The 18,265-nt window shown below is 38.8% G+C and overlaps 1 protein-coding gene across 3 annotated transcripts in view; it reads left to right on the plus strand.

Moving 5' to 3' along the window:
• The window catches only part of LOC109823946, a 40,605-nt gene continuing 22,346 nt past the window's right edge, over window positions 7–18,265 (plus strand). For all 3 annotated transcript variants that reach the window (XR_002242516.1, XM_020390406.1, XM_020390407.1), the window contains exons 1-4: window positions 7–953; window positions 7,113–7,168; window positions 7,243–7,325; window positions 13,615–13,693. Coding sequence is in view for 2 of the 3 variants with exons in the window: in XM_020390406.1 (XP_020245995.1) it covers window positions 104–953; window positions 7,113–7,168; window positions 7,243–7,325; window positions 13,615–13,693 (1,068 nt within the window). In the remaining variant the exon portion in view is untranslated. The remainder of the gene's footprint in view (window positions 954–7,112; window positions 7,169–7,242; window positions 7,326–13,614; window positions 13,694–18,265) is intronic.

Consider the following 18,265-nt stretch of genomic DNA (forward strand, 5'->3'; position numbering starts at 1 on the left):
TGGCGGGCGTTTACTGGCCTTCTTTGCGCCCAGCTTCTCCTTCTTCTTCTTCCCCCTGTCATCCCATTTCGATCCTTTCCCTAAAACCTTTTCCAAGGAAAAAATGGGAATAGCTACAACAGCATCTAGAACCGCCCTCTTCAGTTGCTCCTCCAAACTTTTCTTCTTAAAATCCCCTTATTCTTCCTCATCTCTCTCCCTTCGCTCCTTCTCCTCTGCCACCCCATACCCCCTCTACTACGAGCTCATCAACCACCGGCCCGTTGGCAAGAACCCTACTCCTCGCCACCGCCGCCAATGCCTACCCGAACCTGTACCCGAACCGGAACCCAAACTCCCCATGGACCGGTCCAAGCGCAAGTACTACCGCAAGCGTGCCCGCTTCATGTTCGGTGGAGACTCTGACTCCGATTCCGGCAGCGGATCCCACAACAATGGTGAGTTTGTTGAGCTGAAGCCGGAGGTTGTGGACTTCCCCAGGCTTCACGCTCGTGAGCAGGAACTGTACTTCCATGACGCCTTCGCCTTTCCCTGGGAGAAGGACAAGCATTATCGAATGGTTTATCAGCTCGAAAAGAAGTATTTCCCCGATCAATCCCTTGATAAAGCTTTCACCCATCCCGATTTTCAGCAAGTTGAGACCAAGAAGACAACGAAGAAGAACAAGGAGAATGAAAGGGATGAGAGGTCTTTGGTTTTCTTTGATGATTTGGAGAAGGAGAAGGAGGAGGAGGCGGGAGATAAGGAAAGGGGTGTTTCAGAGAGGAAAGTGCAAGAGTTCTTCAGGTGCTTGAACAAATTCCCCAGTGAGGAAAAAGGAGCAAAAGGGCGGAGAAGAGATTTTCTGGTTGCAGAGGTGGATTCAGAGCCTTTCCTTATTTCAAAGAGAACCGAGTTCCCACCAAGATGGGATGGGCTGTATGGAACGGTGGTGCTTGTGGACAAACCTAAAGGTAAGTTGCAACTGCTATTTAATATCGTAATGCTATAGTTTTGTCAAAGTAATTGATTATTTGGTTAGAGAAGTATATGTTGGTATTTTAGTGCATGAATGAAGTAGAGATAAATTGTTAGGATCAATATAGCTTTTTGTGAGAGTGGTGTGCTATCGCAGTAGCCCAGACTAGAATTGCTTCTTGAGTCCTTTCTGATGTTTACCGTGGCAACTTTGTTAATCATGAATGTTTGACAAGGCAAAAATAATAAAGTCCAAAACTTAAAGTCTGCTCAGTCAAGAACAAGTGGGAGAAAGGGCTGTGCTCTTTTCCAGAGAGAATTCATCAGCACCCGTTTCTGTCGGAGGTGTGCCTAATATGGATGGGTCTTATACGTGAGAAGGGTATGAGGAAAGACTGTTTTCTTGTGATGTGCACACAACAAGAGCTCTACTTCTACAATGCATGACCTTATCCTGCAAGAAGGAAAAGCACCATATGGTGGTCTATTAGCGCAAGAGTACTTCCTCATGAATCTACGGACAAGACATCTTCCGATAAAGTAAAAACAATGAGAAGGGCAAGGAAAATGAGAGGATGAAATTTCTTTTCGTTGTTTGATAACTGGGAGAAGAAGGGTAGTCATTGGTGCAATGGGTTAAGGGATACTTCAGAGAGAAGCTCTAGGACTTCTTTAGAGAAGGAGTTTCACGGTTGTTGTGGAGGGGGTATATGGCGTTTTTCTGGGGGCACAATGCTTATTCCATCTAGGATCGGTCATCCCGTAGATGTCGTGCTTGTGGATCAGCCTAAATGTTAGTTATAATTGCTGATATTTTTGAAAACATGTTTGTATCCAATGCTTGTGAATGCATGGATGCTTGAAATTTGATTGTTAATGGTACATGTAGAAAGATAATGGAAAACTTTGCTTATTAGTATTGGTTAAAGTAATTCAACCATTGGGACATTTGGCAAATCAGAATCTAGAATATAATAGGCATTTTGCTAGGATGTAGGTGAAAGGAATGTATGGGCTTTCTTAGTACGTTTATTAAGCGTATTGACAATGTTTTAAAAAGCTTCCACCTAGTCTGCTTAGGCCTGGGCAGTATTTAGGCCGCCCGTCTAGATCTTGGGAGTGCCTAGGGGAGCGAAGACCGATGTTGCTAATTGCATTGCTTAGGTCTTGGTCGTAATTGCCTCCGTTGCTGCCTCTACATCTTCTATCCTCCTTCGAACTCCTTCGGCCGCCCCCATTGACTATAAACACGTTCTCCAACTCCTCTGACCTTTAGGGAAACCTCTTTTGTCACCATTAGACAAAAAAAGGAAAGAAATTCTCCTAAGCCTAGCGCTCTTGTGCTAGGAGACAATTTGGCACCAAGCAGTGCCTATCACTTTCAATAACATTGATTGTAATTAAAATATAAAAAAGATAGGAAAACACATAGGTTCTAGGCGTTAGGTCTAACATCTTGGCCACATAACACTTTCTGTAACCTTGCGTATTGGCAATTATTAGATAAATAGTTTTTCCATAAATGATGAGATATTGTCATATGCCAATGAAATAAAGTGTGCATGAACTCTCATCATTTGTCAATAGTATAGAGCTTATTAGATGTCTAAATACTTTGGTGGTGTACCTTGTTAGTAGCAACTCATAATCATTCTTAATTTTAATATTTAAGAAAATAGGAGTTGCTTATAATGAAATACAAACATTTTAATCTTTTGGCTTAATTTCACTTTGGTAGCCTAAACTTTCATATTTTGAACTTTGATACCCTGGAGTTTATTTTTGCTTATTTGATACCCCAAAGTTCACTCATTTCAAACTTTGATACTCAAAAGTTAATCTGGAGTCACTAGTGGTGGAACTACAAGTGGTGGTGCAACTGGTGGAGTTTGGTTCGCCACTTGCTCCTCAAGTGCTGTAAAATCTTATTGCAAACGACGTCATGAGGTCGATTAGATATTGTGGAGCCTGCTGCGGCTCAGACTCTGCTTGCCTAGCTCTCCGGGTATGGTTCTATCTTGACCATATCCTCGTCCCGGCATTTATGATATCATGAGGAGAGCTTATTAGACACAGTAAGTGAGATCGCAAACACACACACGCACACACACACACATATATATATATAACGCAGCAATAAGAAAATCGTATCATATATCATCCATGCAAATACTTTATATTCAAAGTAAAATAGTTGTCATAAAAAAATTCCAAAATTTTTGAGATATACGTAATACGTCCTTACTCATTCTAGGAATTCCTAACGAATTCTATACATGAATCCTAAGAAACTCTATTCTAGGTCCACGACTCGACACAAGATGATCCTAAAGATACTGGAATTAGAGCTCTGATACCAACTGTGACGTCCCTGTTTTCACACATGACTGCAGTCTAAGTGAACCCAGAGATTCAAACCTGCCATGCACCCACACTGTGCAACAATACGTTTCACCATCACAGTAATATTTCTCTAGTGAAATCAACAAGTGTAGACACAAAACATGTAAAATAAGGAAAATAAATGCATTAGACATGATATAGAAAGAGATATCTAATAAATATAATCATGTCTCAACTGAATAAACTGAATACAACTGAAGTCTGAAATAAATATGAAGTATCTCAATATGAGTCAACTGAAAATAAACTAAGGCACACAGCCTTTACAAGATAAAATACAAAACTCTAAATGTCTGAAAAAAATATCAACTATGATAGAGTTTCATCTATTAAAAATATGTGATGACGACTATGCTGGAAGTCCGTCATTTTGCGGCTCTGGAACTTTGAGCTGCTACCTGAAAAGAATTGGAAAATAAAAAGAGAAACAACAAGAGCGTCAGAGCGCTACAACAAGATCATTTCCATCCGCCCCTAAGGGAAGGACTACTAGATGTGATTGAGGCTCTATCTATTAAGTATAGTCTACCTAGATCATTTATCCTGTATCTAAATGGAATTAATATTTAAAAATCTACAACACGAGACGTAGTACGTCGAGCAAAATAATCCAAACAATGAAACCCTCATGTATATACCATATGTCTCAAATTATAGATAACTAAATATCAATACCGAACTGAAAATAAACAATCTGAATAGAATTAATAATTAGAAACTCACAACACGAAACTGGTATGTGGAGCGAAATAATCCAAACAAGAAAATCCTCATGTATATACCATATGTCTCAAATTGTGAATCGCTAATTATCAATTCTAAACTAGGAATAAAGGAAAGCAATACAAAGAAGTAAAGTCATCACAATATCGGACCAAAAATATCTTTCACTATCTATTGGAAGATAATATAAACAACACTATATAACTCCGCGTACCCACAAGAGTAAAGTACCTCGGTCATATATAACTCAGCAATGAGTCATGTTCATAAATAGCGTCCGCCAAGACTCAGGCTATCAAATAATTATCATAATACAAATCCTTGTAAAGTTTATAATTTATCATATTATCATGCGGGACGGACTACCAAATCGACATCCTAAAAGTGTACACGGTTCATTAGTCTCATCGCATCAACGTGCGGGACGGACTACCAAATAGGGCATCCTAGGTATACGGCTCACAAGCCTCATCGCATCACGTGCGGGACGGACTACTAGATCAAGCATCCTAAAACCCGACTCAATGGCATGTACTAATGGTATATCGACGCACTATCCCAAATAGTACTGAGTGATGCTCATCAACGATATCCATACAAGTATATAATGTTTAAATAACTCATATCTCTTGTGTAATCAAAACAATAACTGTATTAATCCTCTTCGGGATATCCATGTGTGTGCTACGACACTATACGTGTATACTCATGATTGTACGTGTATCATCTTGCGCCTCGAACCCCGTGTTCGAAAACAAAAGGTGTAAAAAATAACACTTCAAACAAAAGAGAACACATGTTGGTCGACCGCCCCTAGGGCGTCGGTCGACCGAACGCAAACGTGCACAAAGTGCACTCATAGGATCTCACCGGTCGACCGACTAGCCTTAGTCGGTCGATCGGCTAGAGAAGATCTTCACAGATCAGGTTTTGACATTTGTATTTTTGTAGCTTTATTCAAAATCTTAATTTTATTAACATGAGGCATATAACAAGATTTAAACTTTCATATTTGCTTAACAGGGATTAACTCAACATGATTTAAACTCTTGAATTAATCTAGTTAGGGTTTAGCATCTCAATTAACCAAAATTTCTCAAATAAAACATAAATTATCAACATGATTAATTAAGCATGATTGGAACTAATCATTGAACAGATATAAAATAATTTAAACACGTTCACATCACTTAGGTATCACAAATCTAGGGTTTATACATCTTAAATTAACGAGAAAACCCAATTAATTGTTAAACTAAGGTTTAAACATGATTTAAGCATGATTAACAAGTTAAAAACGAAATTAAATACAACCCTAATGATCATGATCATCAAACTGATATAAACAACTAAAACTACAGATTTTCACATTGGTTAACATCATAAACTAAGATTTTAAAACATCGGGTTAAGCTTAAACATGAGATTCATCAATTAAACATATTAAATCTTGAATTAACTACAGGGAAATGTTTGGAGGAAGATGATCTTGCCTCAAACATCGTGTTGAACTCCTGAACACGTGTGTGCAAGATCTCTCTTCACCAAAGTCGCAAAATCCCGCATTCCTCTCCACAAATGCCTCAAGAACTCTTCAAAATCTCACAAATTATGATTAGGGTTTGAGAGAGAGGAAGAGGGGCTGCTAGGCTTTGGAATACTAATGAAAAGATGTGTTTTTCGTATGTAAACATGTATATATATAACTGCAAACCCGAATCAAAACAGCCCAAATTTGAAACAGGAAACCTAGTCAGACTGAAAAAAAAGTCTTCGGTATTTTGGCTGTAACCTTCACGTCCGACCTCAGAATGAGGTAATTTAAGATGCGTTGGAAAGCTATTGAAGATACTTATAACTTTTGTCTTTTTAGTTTTTCCAGATTCGAACTGTATCGGTGTGTAATGCAGATATACTCTTAACTGGTCATTTTTTCAGATTTCTTCTTTGTGCATGTTTTACGTTTGTATACTCTCATATTTACTCTTAATTGATCTCAAATCAATTGTTAGCATAATCATTCATCCATAAATAATATTCATCATAATTAAAGTTTATTTATCAATAGAATTCACACTATTTTCCAAAATTCACGGGTTTTACACATTGACTGAAAATCCTAGCAGAATTTTTGATGGTTTGGGAAAAGAGATCAGATTGAGATATAAGGGGTATTGATAGGCTATAGGCTGATTTGCAAATATCATTATTTTTTTTCATACCCCTCGGGCATGTGCGAAGTTATTAATAAGCCTCTATTTTGCATGTTTGAACCATCAAACTTCATATTTAATTCCATTTTATCGATACTTTCACATATATCGCTCCAAGAGTCTCATTAGCTGATAAATAAAGTTAATCACATTTAATAATTATGCGAAAAATTACGGTCGTTACACGCATGATCAACTTAATTTTAATCTTGCTATCAGTTTGTGTATACGCTTATTTTCTCTGTGGTAATATTCTGGTACATATCAACTTATGTTTACTTCATAGCTATTCATAACGTGATTGTATCCCTCCTTATTGTTTTGTTTGTATCCCTTACTGTTCTAAATAATGGAGCATTTTATTGATATGTGCTTATTGCTACTTTAATGTTTTTGTTTTATCTAGCTTAATAAGCATTCAAGACTTCTAGTAGTGACCCATCAAAAAGATATATAGTGTGGCATTGTGGCAAAATTCACAGCCATACTATTATTTCTAGTCTGCTTACTGAAGTTTTTTGCTCCTGGAGAATTTTGAATCATAAGCTAGTAAATAAATAACTATATTTTTTTATTTCACTGGACCATCTTCAGATTTTAAATTCAACCACTGCAATTAATTGCCTAAACTTTTTGACTTTTGTCATGTCTATTGTCTATCATTAATCTTGTTTCATCTGTTCTTTGGTTGATGGATGCTTGTTTTCTTTAATTACTCAAATATTATATTCTGCAGTGCTTCTACTTGTTCCATGATGACTTTGCATATGCTACTTTATATTTTTCGAGAGTTAACAAAAGTATATTTCAAGGCAGGGTGGACTTCATTTACTGTTTGTGGAAAGCTACGTCGTTTAGTCAAAGTGCAAAAGGTGTACATACAGAACATGCATCCCTCGAAAGATTTGCAATTTGAACATCACAGGCTATTTTATGTTGTTTACAGGTTGGTCACGCAGGCACGCTTGATCCTATGGCAACTGGTTTACTTATCGTTTGTGTTGGTAAAGCTACAAAGCTGGTAGAAAGGTACATCTATGATTACTGTAGTAAATTTGTTAAATTCAGTATCAGTAAGGGCAAAAATGTACTTGAATTACAATGTGTATATATATTTGCAGATATATTATTAGCAATTTCTTCATAAACAAGACAAATGAGAAGAGTTTTGGGCTAAGTTCAGTTCTGATTAGATTTGATATGTGATAAAGCTAGCAGTTTGTGAGATCTCTCAATGGGTTTGAACATGGAATGTGAAGTTTTGACGTCAAGTATGGGAAACTAATGCAGAAAAAATTGAAGTCACAAAGCTTAGTGACAGAATATGATTAGCACATGTATTATATTTATAACAATTCTTGGTACTAAAATTATGTTTACATATTTTACAATCTGAATTGTATTCAAGTTGTAGTAGATTTTATTTTATTTTTTATTTGATAACACTTGCAGAATTTAGTTATATGTTAAATTGATTCCCAAATGAAATTACTGGAATTAGGGTTTAATTGTTTATTTTATTTTATTGAAATTACTCATAGAATCAATTCATTGGATACTCAAACATGTAATAATAGGTTTAGTAGTATTATCAGGGATATTTTGTATTTTTAAAAAGAGATATTATTCAATTAAGTAGTTATAGTTAGTTGTGTGAATATAACTATATTTAGTTAGGTTTTTTGAAATTTGAAGCAATAATTTACACGTATGGATTACATAACTTCCCATAGGAATTTTAAATACATTAAATAATATATTTTATTTTTGCCAAACATGTGAATAGAGAAGTAGGAGGTATAATATTTGCTTTTAAGAGTAGTTATAGACTTGAACCGAAGGATTTGTTGCATAACATTGTGCAAAGAAGTAATTGGCTTGTTTGTAAAAGAAAATGATTAAAGAAAATGTTTACAAAGAAGTGACTTGCCACATTATCTACCTGTTAACATTATTTATAAGAGTTGATTCTTACGTTGAGAGTCTCCTACTACTAATCTAGTTGTTTGCTGCTGCTCTGACTGTCTATTATGGAACACAAAATTGAGAATTTTCTTGTAATTGCAATATGACTTTATTTGGGCTCGTCTTGCGCTTGAGTTATCTCTAGTTGCTCTATGAAAATTCATTCATCAAGTTATTTTGTTCTTATGTGTAACAAGCTTGTCATATATAGTATATATGTCACGCCTTGGGACCAAATACAACCTCCCGAGCACATTACTAGTCTGCAACATGCGTCAATAAGGTGTATGCAATTACCTTGCTATTGTACATCAATACACATCCCAATCCCTTACCGGATGCATCAATGAGAATAGCAAAACCTCCTTATCTTTCCGGTATGAATAGTATAGGGGCGGTGGTTAATCTCTTCTTTAGCTCTTGGAAAGACTGCTGACACTCCTTGGTCCACTCAAACTTCTCTTCCTTTCGAGCCAACATAGTCATCGGACCAACGATCCGAGAAAAATCCTTGACGAACCTCCCGTAATACCCAGCCAACCCTAAAAATCTGCGGTAATATCTAGCCAACCCTCCGCCATGTCCATAGATGGTGGTCATTGAACAACATCCTTGATCTTCTTCCCATCTACGACAATCCTTTTTGTTGATACGATGTGTCCCCAGAATGGCTACTTCACTCAGCCAGAATTCACACAACCCGAGCTTCGCATACAACCTCTCATGACCTTTAGCACTATCCTCAAGTGCTCATGCTCCTCTCTGTTCTTCGAATGTATCAATGTATCAGAATATCAGAATGTTATCAATGAAGACTACTACAAACATGTCCAAGTACTGGGCAAAGATCTCATTAATCAATGCAGTGGACACAAATGGGACATTAGTCACAATAAAAGGCATAACTAGGAACTCAAAATGACCATATTTGGTCCTGAACGGGTCTTCGGTGCATCCTCCTTTTTCACCTGAAGTTGATAATACCTTGATCTCAAATCTAACTTGGAATTCACCGTGGTTTCTGCCAACTAGTCAAACAACTCATCAATACGAGGATAAGGCACTTATTCTTAACATTCATCCTGTTCAGCTCTCTGTAATCCAGGCATATACATCCTAAATTATAATTCTTCCTCACAAGCAGGATTGGTGCTCTCAACGGTGAACAACTAGGAGGAATGAACCCTTTCTTCTAGTAACCATCTAGTTGCTCCTTGAACTCTAGCTCCTTCGAGGCCATCTTATAAACTGTGGGGGTAGATTGGGCAACTCCTTTGGAAAGACAACCATAAACTCCCTAACGACGGGCGGGACAGGTCTCTCCTCTACAGATCCTCTTACCTTTATCAAAGCTAGGATGTCGGTAGCTATTGCTCGATACTCTAGGGGATCTAGACTCTGACTACCTCCTAGAAACTCAAAAAGTGAATGCCGAAGCATATTAAAACTGACGATTCTGTAATAGTAGTCTATAGTTGCGTGGAACGTATAGGACTTGCTTAGTACATTCTATGCATAAGATGTTATCATATTGTGGGGAAATCTATCGCCAACAGATCTACTCTCAACTGCAAACTTCATAGAACTATCAGACATCACTTATACTCGATCAATGATCACTAATCTACTAACCGCCTTAATGGTCCAACCAAGCTCTAGAATGGTAATAAGCAACGAGATGCTTATAAGGGAAAGCTGATGATACGAAGTTATGAGACGACTCAAAACAGAATCAAAGGATACATAATTAATCGAATGGAATATGTAAATTGTCTGATATCTTCTCGGGATATCTTGGTGTATGTTCTAACAAATCTAGGCTCTAATACCGACTAAACCTTGCCATGCCTCGGGACCAAGTACCATCTCCCGAGCACGTGACAAAGATAGGCAACATATACAATTATGCTAAACTCCATCTAAAAGCATATATAAGCCCATATAAGATCAGAAAATACATCACAATATCCATCATCCAGACAATATTACAGGATATCACATGATCACAACAAATATAGCAGAAGCAAATATACGATACTGCAAAGATAAATAAGTCCCATGCATAATACTAAATGATAATTAAATATCGGCCGATAAACCGATATTATCGGTGATTTATTGCTTTTGGGGGCTTTCCGCTATGATAAGTTCGATTCTAAATTGGTTATAGTTTCTAGATGTTTATCGCCGATAATGTGGCGATAAAGTTATCGGCCGATATTGTCGGCCCAAAAACTGGAATTATCAGCCTTTGGTTTGAATTTTTATTTCAGGCAATGGACACCTATTCAATGCACTTTAAAACCGACCCGACCCGACCCGACCCGAGTTTCTACCATTGATTAGTGATCCTAAACATAATTATTTATATTATGGTATGTTTATATTTCATTAAGTATGGTTAGATTATATTTTAGAATATTATATTTTACATATCACCATCCGGTAATGTCACTTCGATAAATACTACTTATCCCTGATATATCCTCGATATCTGCTATCTGATACGGGTTTTGACCGTTCAATAAATCCCCAATAATCGATATTTAAAACCTTGGTTAAGTATCACAAATTTGATACAAAGATGTCCAACACGTAATACATAAGTCCAGAAGACACTCGGTTTTAATATCCACTACATTAGCAGAATAGAAAATATGTACATAAATGTAAATTACAAAATAGAAATGAACCTCTAAGACCTAAGACTAGGACTTGCTAGATGATACTCTGGTGAAACCATCATTCCTAAGGCTAGGACTCGCTAGATGTAGGTGTGCCTGCGCATGGTGAGGTAGAATTCACTACTGGTGTGCAAGACCAAGACGGTCAAAAACCTATCTAGCAAGTGTGCAAAATGAATGGATGGTATGCGCACGTGTAACATGGACCATGTACCATGGATGCATGGCTTGTGTGATCACAAGAAAAATGGTATAAGAGTAAAAGCTTGTAACACATCATGATCTAGTAAACATGCATGGTAGAAACAAAACTGAAGCCACAACTGACAGATGAACAACAAAAGATATGGCAACAGGATACAACAACATAAACTTTATTTGTGCCAAGTAAAAAAGCGGTCCAATTGAGAGAATCAGTAGTGGAGGTACTTTATTTGCCTTTTATTTTAAAAAAATAAAAAAAGGAAAGTTATTGTTCATCTCAAAGTTCTTTTCGACAAAGTTTTTAGATTATCGTCAATTCAAACTTTGTCTCTTTCATTGCACGTCAATTGGTATCAGAGCAATTTCATCGATTAATGAATTATCATGGGTGAATATCCGCTTTCTCCTTCACAACAATATGAATTTATTCCTTTTAAATTTGCAATGTATCTTATGTTTATGGATTGATGGATATGAAAAAAGCTAATTATTATGATATATTGGATTTGGCGATGTTTATATATGCTAAATTTAAATTGAAAGGCGAAGCCAAACATTGGTGGTATTCCTATTATTGTTTTCATGATTCATATGTATGTTCGTGGAAGTCTTTGAAATTTCTTTTAGAATATTCATATTGATCAATTGGGAGATCTTGTATCTTTTTAAAGCTTGAAGAGAAGTTAATACAAGTTTCCCGGAAGAAATTAGATGCGAGTTTACAAGCTGCACTTGAGTCAAAACCGAAGCCTGTCTTCAAGTCAGACTTAGAGCAATGTATTGACCACATCATACTGGCATTAAACCAGCTTAATTAAGAAAAAAATGCAAAAATTAGAGTCTAATTCTTTTAAAACAAGAATCGCAACAAGATCACAATTCGATCCCGTGCCCGAGCCAGAGTTAGAGCCTGAACCCGAGCCCAAGTCCGAGCCTGAAATCACGTCGTTGAGAGTTCGATCATGATACAGTTCAAGTCATTTCTAGTCCAAGGCAATTTTAAGATTGAGTTTGTTATGCGAAATCCCCCTCTACCGGCCTGCTATCAAGTGTTGCAGATACTGTCGAAGACCTCGAAGACTACACAATCAAAATTTGTTAAAGTTGCAGAATTTATCATCTTATCCTTCTTTAAAACTCTAGGTCGAGTTTTTCTCCAATAAGGGGAGAACTGATGTAGGACAAATTGAAGATCAAATCCAAATTTAGTTGAAGAGTCCTCCCACAGTGGGAAAAGTAATTAGTATGGATATGTTTGTTAGGATAATATTGATTAGGTTTTAATTTTGAATTAGAGAATTTTATTCTTTTTTTAAAAAAAAATTAGTAGAGGTATGATTATAAGCCCTATAAAACGGTTGTAGGTTTTATTTGTATTCAGAGAGTTTATGAGATTGAATAATAAAAATTAGATTAGGGAAATTGTGTAGTGATTCCTCAAAGGTGTGAAACTATGGTTTTTTCATTAGGCGTCCGTATGTATAACTGGCCTTCTTCCATCGTTTTTCGAGGTTAGATGCTGAGTGAATCTTGTCAACGTATTTATCCATTACCTTTCTTTATTTGGTCTTTTATGTTATGAAAAATTAAAAATAGAAAAGTTACTATTTAGATTATCGTCAATTCCAAGTTCACCCTTTCCGTTCCGCATCAGGGCATTAGCAGGATGGGGGTTTCATGGGAAATGGACCAAAGTTTGGGAGGTTTTGTGAAATTTATGCGTATCAATATCTGAACAGCTTTGAGAGAGAATTGGTTGCATATGAAGAGGCGGGATTCACTTGTTGATTAATGAATTGTTGAAATCTATAAGGGAAATGGTGAACAAATGTCTGGAGAAAATGTCATTGACTTAAACTATTGTATAAAGATAGTTGATTTGAACTTTTTACATGCCTGAAAAATACTTCAGTGAAGAAAATCACCTTATGTCAATGCTAGCGAGTCACAAATCTCCTCACAGGTAATAGGCTACATTTGAGATGGATCGAGAAGAAACTTTGAAAAAATAAATGTTTACTTTCGTCCAGTCTTTAAATCTTCTATTATTGAATTTGTGTAGAAAGTATTTGATTTCAAATCTTCCTGTAAAGAGAGAATTCAAACTGCTGGAAGCAAAACCTGGAGAGGACATGATTTCAAATCTTCCTGTAAAGAGAGAATTCAATAACTCAGATTTATGGAGTTTTTCTTGAAAAACATCAAGTTCATGGTTTACATAGAAAAACCAATATTGCATGGATCATCACCTTCTTAGTAAACTTATCTTTTAATTTTAAGGATTACATCTCAAAAGAATTGCTTAAAATTTAGATTACAACTTTGATCATCTCCACATCAACCACAACCTGGATCTCAATATGAAAGGTAGTATTACAGAAGATTTCTTCTGCTTTAATTGGTGATGTAAATGTCGTAATGTCTATAAACATAAATTCTTAAATAGGTACTTCTTTTTTTTGCAGATATCAAGGGATGATAAAAGGGTACAGTGGTATTTTTCGATTGGGAGAGGCTACATCAACTTGGGATGCTGATTCTCCGGTTTGTCCACTGTCCTTAATGAATAAGCAGTAACAGCTCATCATATTTAATTTCCAAACTAGAAGCTTTTCGTTATTATTTCATCCTGTTTCTAAGATAGAAGTTTGATTGCCTGTTTGCATTTCCATATAGTAAAATCCTATTCCTTGTCAAATGTGTAAATCATGTACCATATCATAAGAAATAGAAGACTGCTCTCCCCTGTTTATTATATTTTCTTACACGGCATGTTTTGTTCTGATCTTCATGATATTATGTGTACGTCTTGGATATTGTTGTAAATAGGGCTGCTTGAGTCCCTTCTGATCAAAAATTTTCCCTACTTTCGATAACCTTTGTTTTCAGGGAAAAACTTGGTGCTTAGCCCCTGAGGCTTGAGCCGCAACTTGCGGCTTTGCTCCCACTTCGGCTTTCCACAATATTAGGCTTTCCTCAATGGACAATTTAATTATTGAACATGTTGAGTCCTGATCTTTTAGTATTTCGGCTCACTGAAGAGGATCTCAATTGTCACTTGTGATACTTTTTAGGAATTTAGATTTTAATAATTGATTGTTTGCCTTCATAACTTTTCTTGGTATAGAAAGCATATCTACTTATTTTATATGTTAGTTTTTTTTCAATTAATTACCGAACTGGTGTGCATGCATGTGTTCGATAGGATCTTATATATGATGGATATCTTGCTTCCAGTAATGACTAGTAGTATGAATTCTGAGAGTTACTTTAACTAAGTTACAGAGATCATTGCTCGAGTTATATGGTTTAACAGTAATTGGTGTAACAACCGGCTAGTTCAATAGCACCAGGTTTTCACCTTTTCTCTTCATTATGAGTATCTCATAAGAAAGATGAAGTGATTCCAGAGAACCGTAGTTACTGTTGGGAATCTTAACTGTTTAGACAATAACGAAAATCAGTTTAAGCAATTTGATAATTAACAGATAATTTCATCAAGAGATAAGGAGTACTCTAAATCATCTTTTATTTCAATATCGGCAAGTTGCCAGTTACAACCTTCATCTGACGATTGTTCATCGTCCAGATTGATTACAAAGGGTACAATGTCATTTAAAACAAAATCACCATCGTAATCGAATCTGGCTTCAGAATCAGCTTCTTCTCCGCTGTCTGTGCCTTGGGCCGATGGTTCAGTGTCGGATTCGTTACCATAAAGGAGAGAATCGGTGAAATAATTCTCATACCCTTTGAATGGTTGCTTATCCGCGACCACCATCCTAACCTCATTGTCAGTGTCGACATACTTCAAACACTGATGGAGAGTAGAGGGAATTATAACATTACTATGGATCCAAGGCCGACCCAATAGTAAGTTGTACGAAGTCTCCGCATCGATCACATAACACGTGACTTCTGTCTTCAGATCTCCCATCTGGCACTTCACCCGGATCTTACCCAAGGGTCTTGACCCACTAGTGTTGAATCCATAAATAACAGTGCCTGTGGACGCCAACTTGCTTACTGGGATGCCGAGGAAATGCATCAATCGAAGCGGCATAATACTCACAGCAGAACCCGGATCCACTTGGATTCGGTTGACTTGGCTGGAGCCAATGTATCCGACGAAACGTGGTTCGAATTTTTCGTCTGCATATCTTCTTTGGTGAAAGTAATGCAGGGAAGGTTCTTAGTCGCTATATTGCATTGTTGACTCAGCGGTTCTGGATTTTCAGGCACCGGCTTGACTTGAGTCAGAAACACCTCGGAATTGGCCAAAGCTTCTTGCAGGGCCTCCCTGCTTTCCTTGGATAACCGCAGCAACTCATACAGCGTTATCCGTACTGGAATGTTGGCTAGTTGCGCCATAATATCGAAGCTGCGCGGAGCGTTCGAGCTTTCCGGTTTGTCTCTTCCAATCGGGCGGCTGAAACGAGACTGCTTCGGATTCTGCACCTCCTGGGGATTCTTCTCTTTTGGTTTATTCACCGGCTGTCGTAGAGCTTCTTTACCCGGTGTGGGACTCGTAATCACCCCCATCTCTGTGAGAGTTTTGGCTGGTCCCCGTTTGTTCACCCCCTGCTCACTAGGTGGCGGATAATTGTAGTGATATTCATTTCCGCTTCTAGTGGCGAAAGCTTCCTGTTCTTCTTCGGAGAGCGGGAAGGTAGGAGCTTCGTCGCCATCCTCTTCGAAGATTGCAGATGTAGCATTGTAGGACTTGCCTTTGCCTTTTCTTCTCGAGGAAGTCGTCCATTGTTCGTCTTTAATTAGATCAGGATGAACCCATAGGATTTCGCCGTTTGGTGCTGTGTGTGGCACAAGTCCTTTTTGGCGCTGTCCATGTGGGTCATCGTTCACTGTCTTCATCCCTACTTTGGTGATGCGCTCTGGTTTGAACCATGCTGTGGGCACCGATCCAAAGCTGATTGACACTGCGTTTGCTCCAACATTCTTGGACGGCTTCGGGGTTATGACGCCTACATCAATTAGCGCCTGGATCTTGTCCTTGAGGTGATAGCAAGACTTCGTAGGGTGATGGACCGCTCTATGGTATGCGCAATACTTCGGATCCGTCACATTGTTTGCTCCTTCTTGATCCACGATCGCCGGCAGCTGGATTTTGTTGTTCTCCAACAGGTATTTGAAGATGCCGGGAACTTCGTCATCCTTGAAGGAGTACACTTTAGGAAACCTCGGATCCACAGATTTTTGCTTCTGAGGCCGTTGTTGCCATTGCCCTCGAGATTGTTGTGGTGCTTGTTGCTGTGGCTGTTGCTGAGGTTGCAATTGGAAAGTTTGATTAGCATCAACTGCATTAGCATGTGCCTTACCTTTCCCCCGCGGGACGAAATTCTGCTTTGGAGCATTCGTCGCCTGTTGGCCTCGTTCCGCTTTCTTCCTCTTGAGGAATCGCCCGGCTTGCTCTCCTCGGACCTTCAAGTCCTTCCATGTCTTGGACGGTGCTGTCCCCATTGCTTCCAACACGTCCAGTGCAAGGTTGTTGTGGCAAGTCTGGAGGATGAATTCCTCGGTGATCGGGTCCTGACAATTCATCGCCTTGTTCCAGAACCTTTTGACGAAGGTGTCCACCAATTCCCCGTCCTTTTGTTTCTCGTCGAGCAACGTTCCGATGGATATCTCGGTGTCATCATCGAAGAAGTTAGCGAGGAATTTTGTCTCCATGTCGTCCCAGCTATTTACGCTTCCTGGCTTGAGGCGGCGATACCAATCGAAGGCGGCTCCGCGAAGAGTGCCAACGAAGGACCGCACCATCAGAGGCTCCTTACCAGAGATAACTCCCAAGTGCGATTTGAAGTAAATCAAATGCTGGGTAGGTGAACCCATCCCATTAAACGGCGTGAAGTTAATTAGACTGAACTTCGCCGGATATGGGATTGATTCCCACTCTCTTGGGTATGGACAAGGAATGCCTGTTTTCTTCGTCTCTTGAGCGGAAATCAATGTATTGATTTTGCTCTCGAGATTTTTAATCTTCAAGTTTTCACCTGTGTTTTCACTAGCATTCTCATTACCACCCCCTGCATTGACAGGAGGATTATTGGCATTATGAGTCTCATTCGCATTTGTGTCCTCATCTTCCAGATTAACCGGGTTACGACGACTTGGCTCGCCTTGCTGGTTCGTCAATGCTTGGATTTGTTGGTCATGCATTTCCCTCATGTTCTGCATGGCCATCTGCATTTCGAACCTGAAGCTCTCCTGTTGTTTAGCCATGGCTTCTTCGAGCATCTTGGCCACTTGTTCCGCGCTTATCATAAATGACTCGCGGGGTTGTCCCTCGCTGGATACCGTATTATCTGATGCAACCGCGGAGCCGGCATCAGATTCTTCATCTTCTGAAGGGCGTCTTGTCCGATCCTTACCATAGGTTGCTCGCTTGATGGTTCCAGACTGCAGACGGGTTCTAGGCCGGGAGGCTCTTAGAATCGACTCGAAATCATCCCGTGCCGATGTCCCCTTGCTGGTCATGTTGGTGGTAACCCTCGGAAATTCTTCGTCTTCAATCATCCTTCTTCTTCATTGAAAACGCCTAGGCCTGGGTTTTGGCGGCTCCGCACTGAGTCTTTCAAAAACTGAAACTCTTTCGGGGACCGCCTTGATGCAGTTGCATTCAGACAATACCGCCCGAATGAGTTTGGAACAGGGACATTGAATTTCCCGTTCTCGGGGACTCCTCTTCCTGGTTCTATTCGTACCCCCAGCACGATAGTACAACTCGTCATTTTGACAGTCGGAGTAACCTATCGTGTGCAGGCACGACTTCTCAGGTATAACACTATCACTATCAGATGATAATGTTTCCATCTGAGGTTGGATCGCCTTCTTTGGGCTTTCAAAAGTTACACGCCTCGAAACGTGCCTTTGTGGGCGCGAGTCTTCAGTGTGCTCTTGGACTTCGATGCGCAAGTTGGTGAGCGCAGCTGCCTTGAGTTCTTTGTTATACTGGAGGTGACGGCGACCCCCAGCGTGTGGATTCGTTCGGGGCTTTCTTAGTGGGCCCAAACGTTCTTGGATCGGAGCTTTGCTTCGCTCCTCGGGAAGTGGACCGATGCGCTCCAAGACTGACTTTCTCCTTCGGGAGGATTCTGC

Source organism: Asparagus officinalis, chromosome 9 (genome assembly GCF_001876935.1).
Source record: "Asparagus officinalis chromosome 9, Aspof.V1, whole genome shotgun sequence".
Classification (NCBI taxonomy): domain Eukaryota; kingdom Viridiplantae; phylum Streptophyta; class Magnoliopsida; order Asparagales; family Asparagaceae; genus Asparagus; species Asparagus officinalis.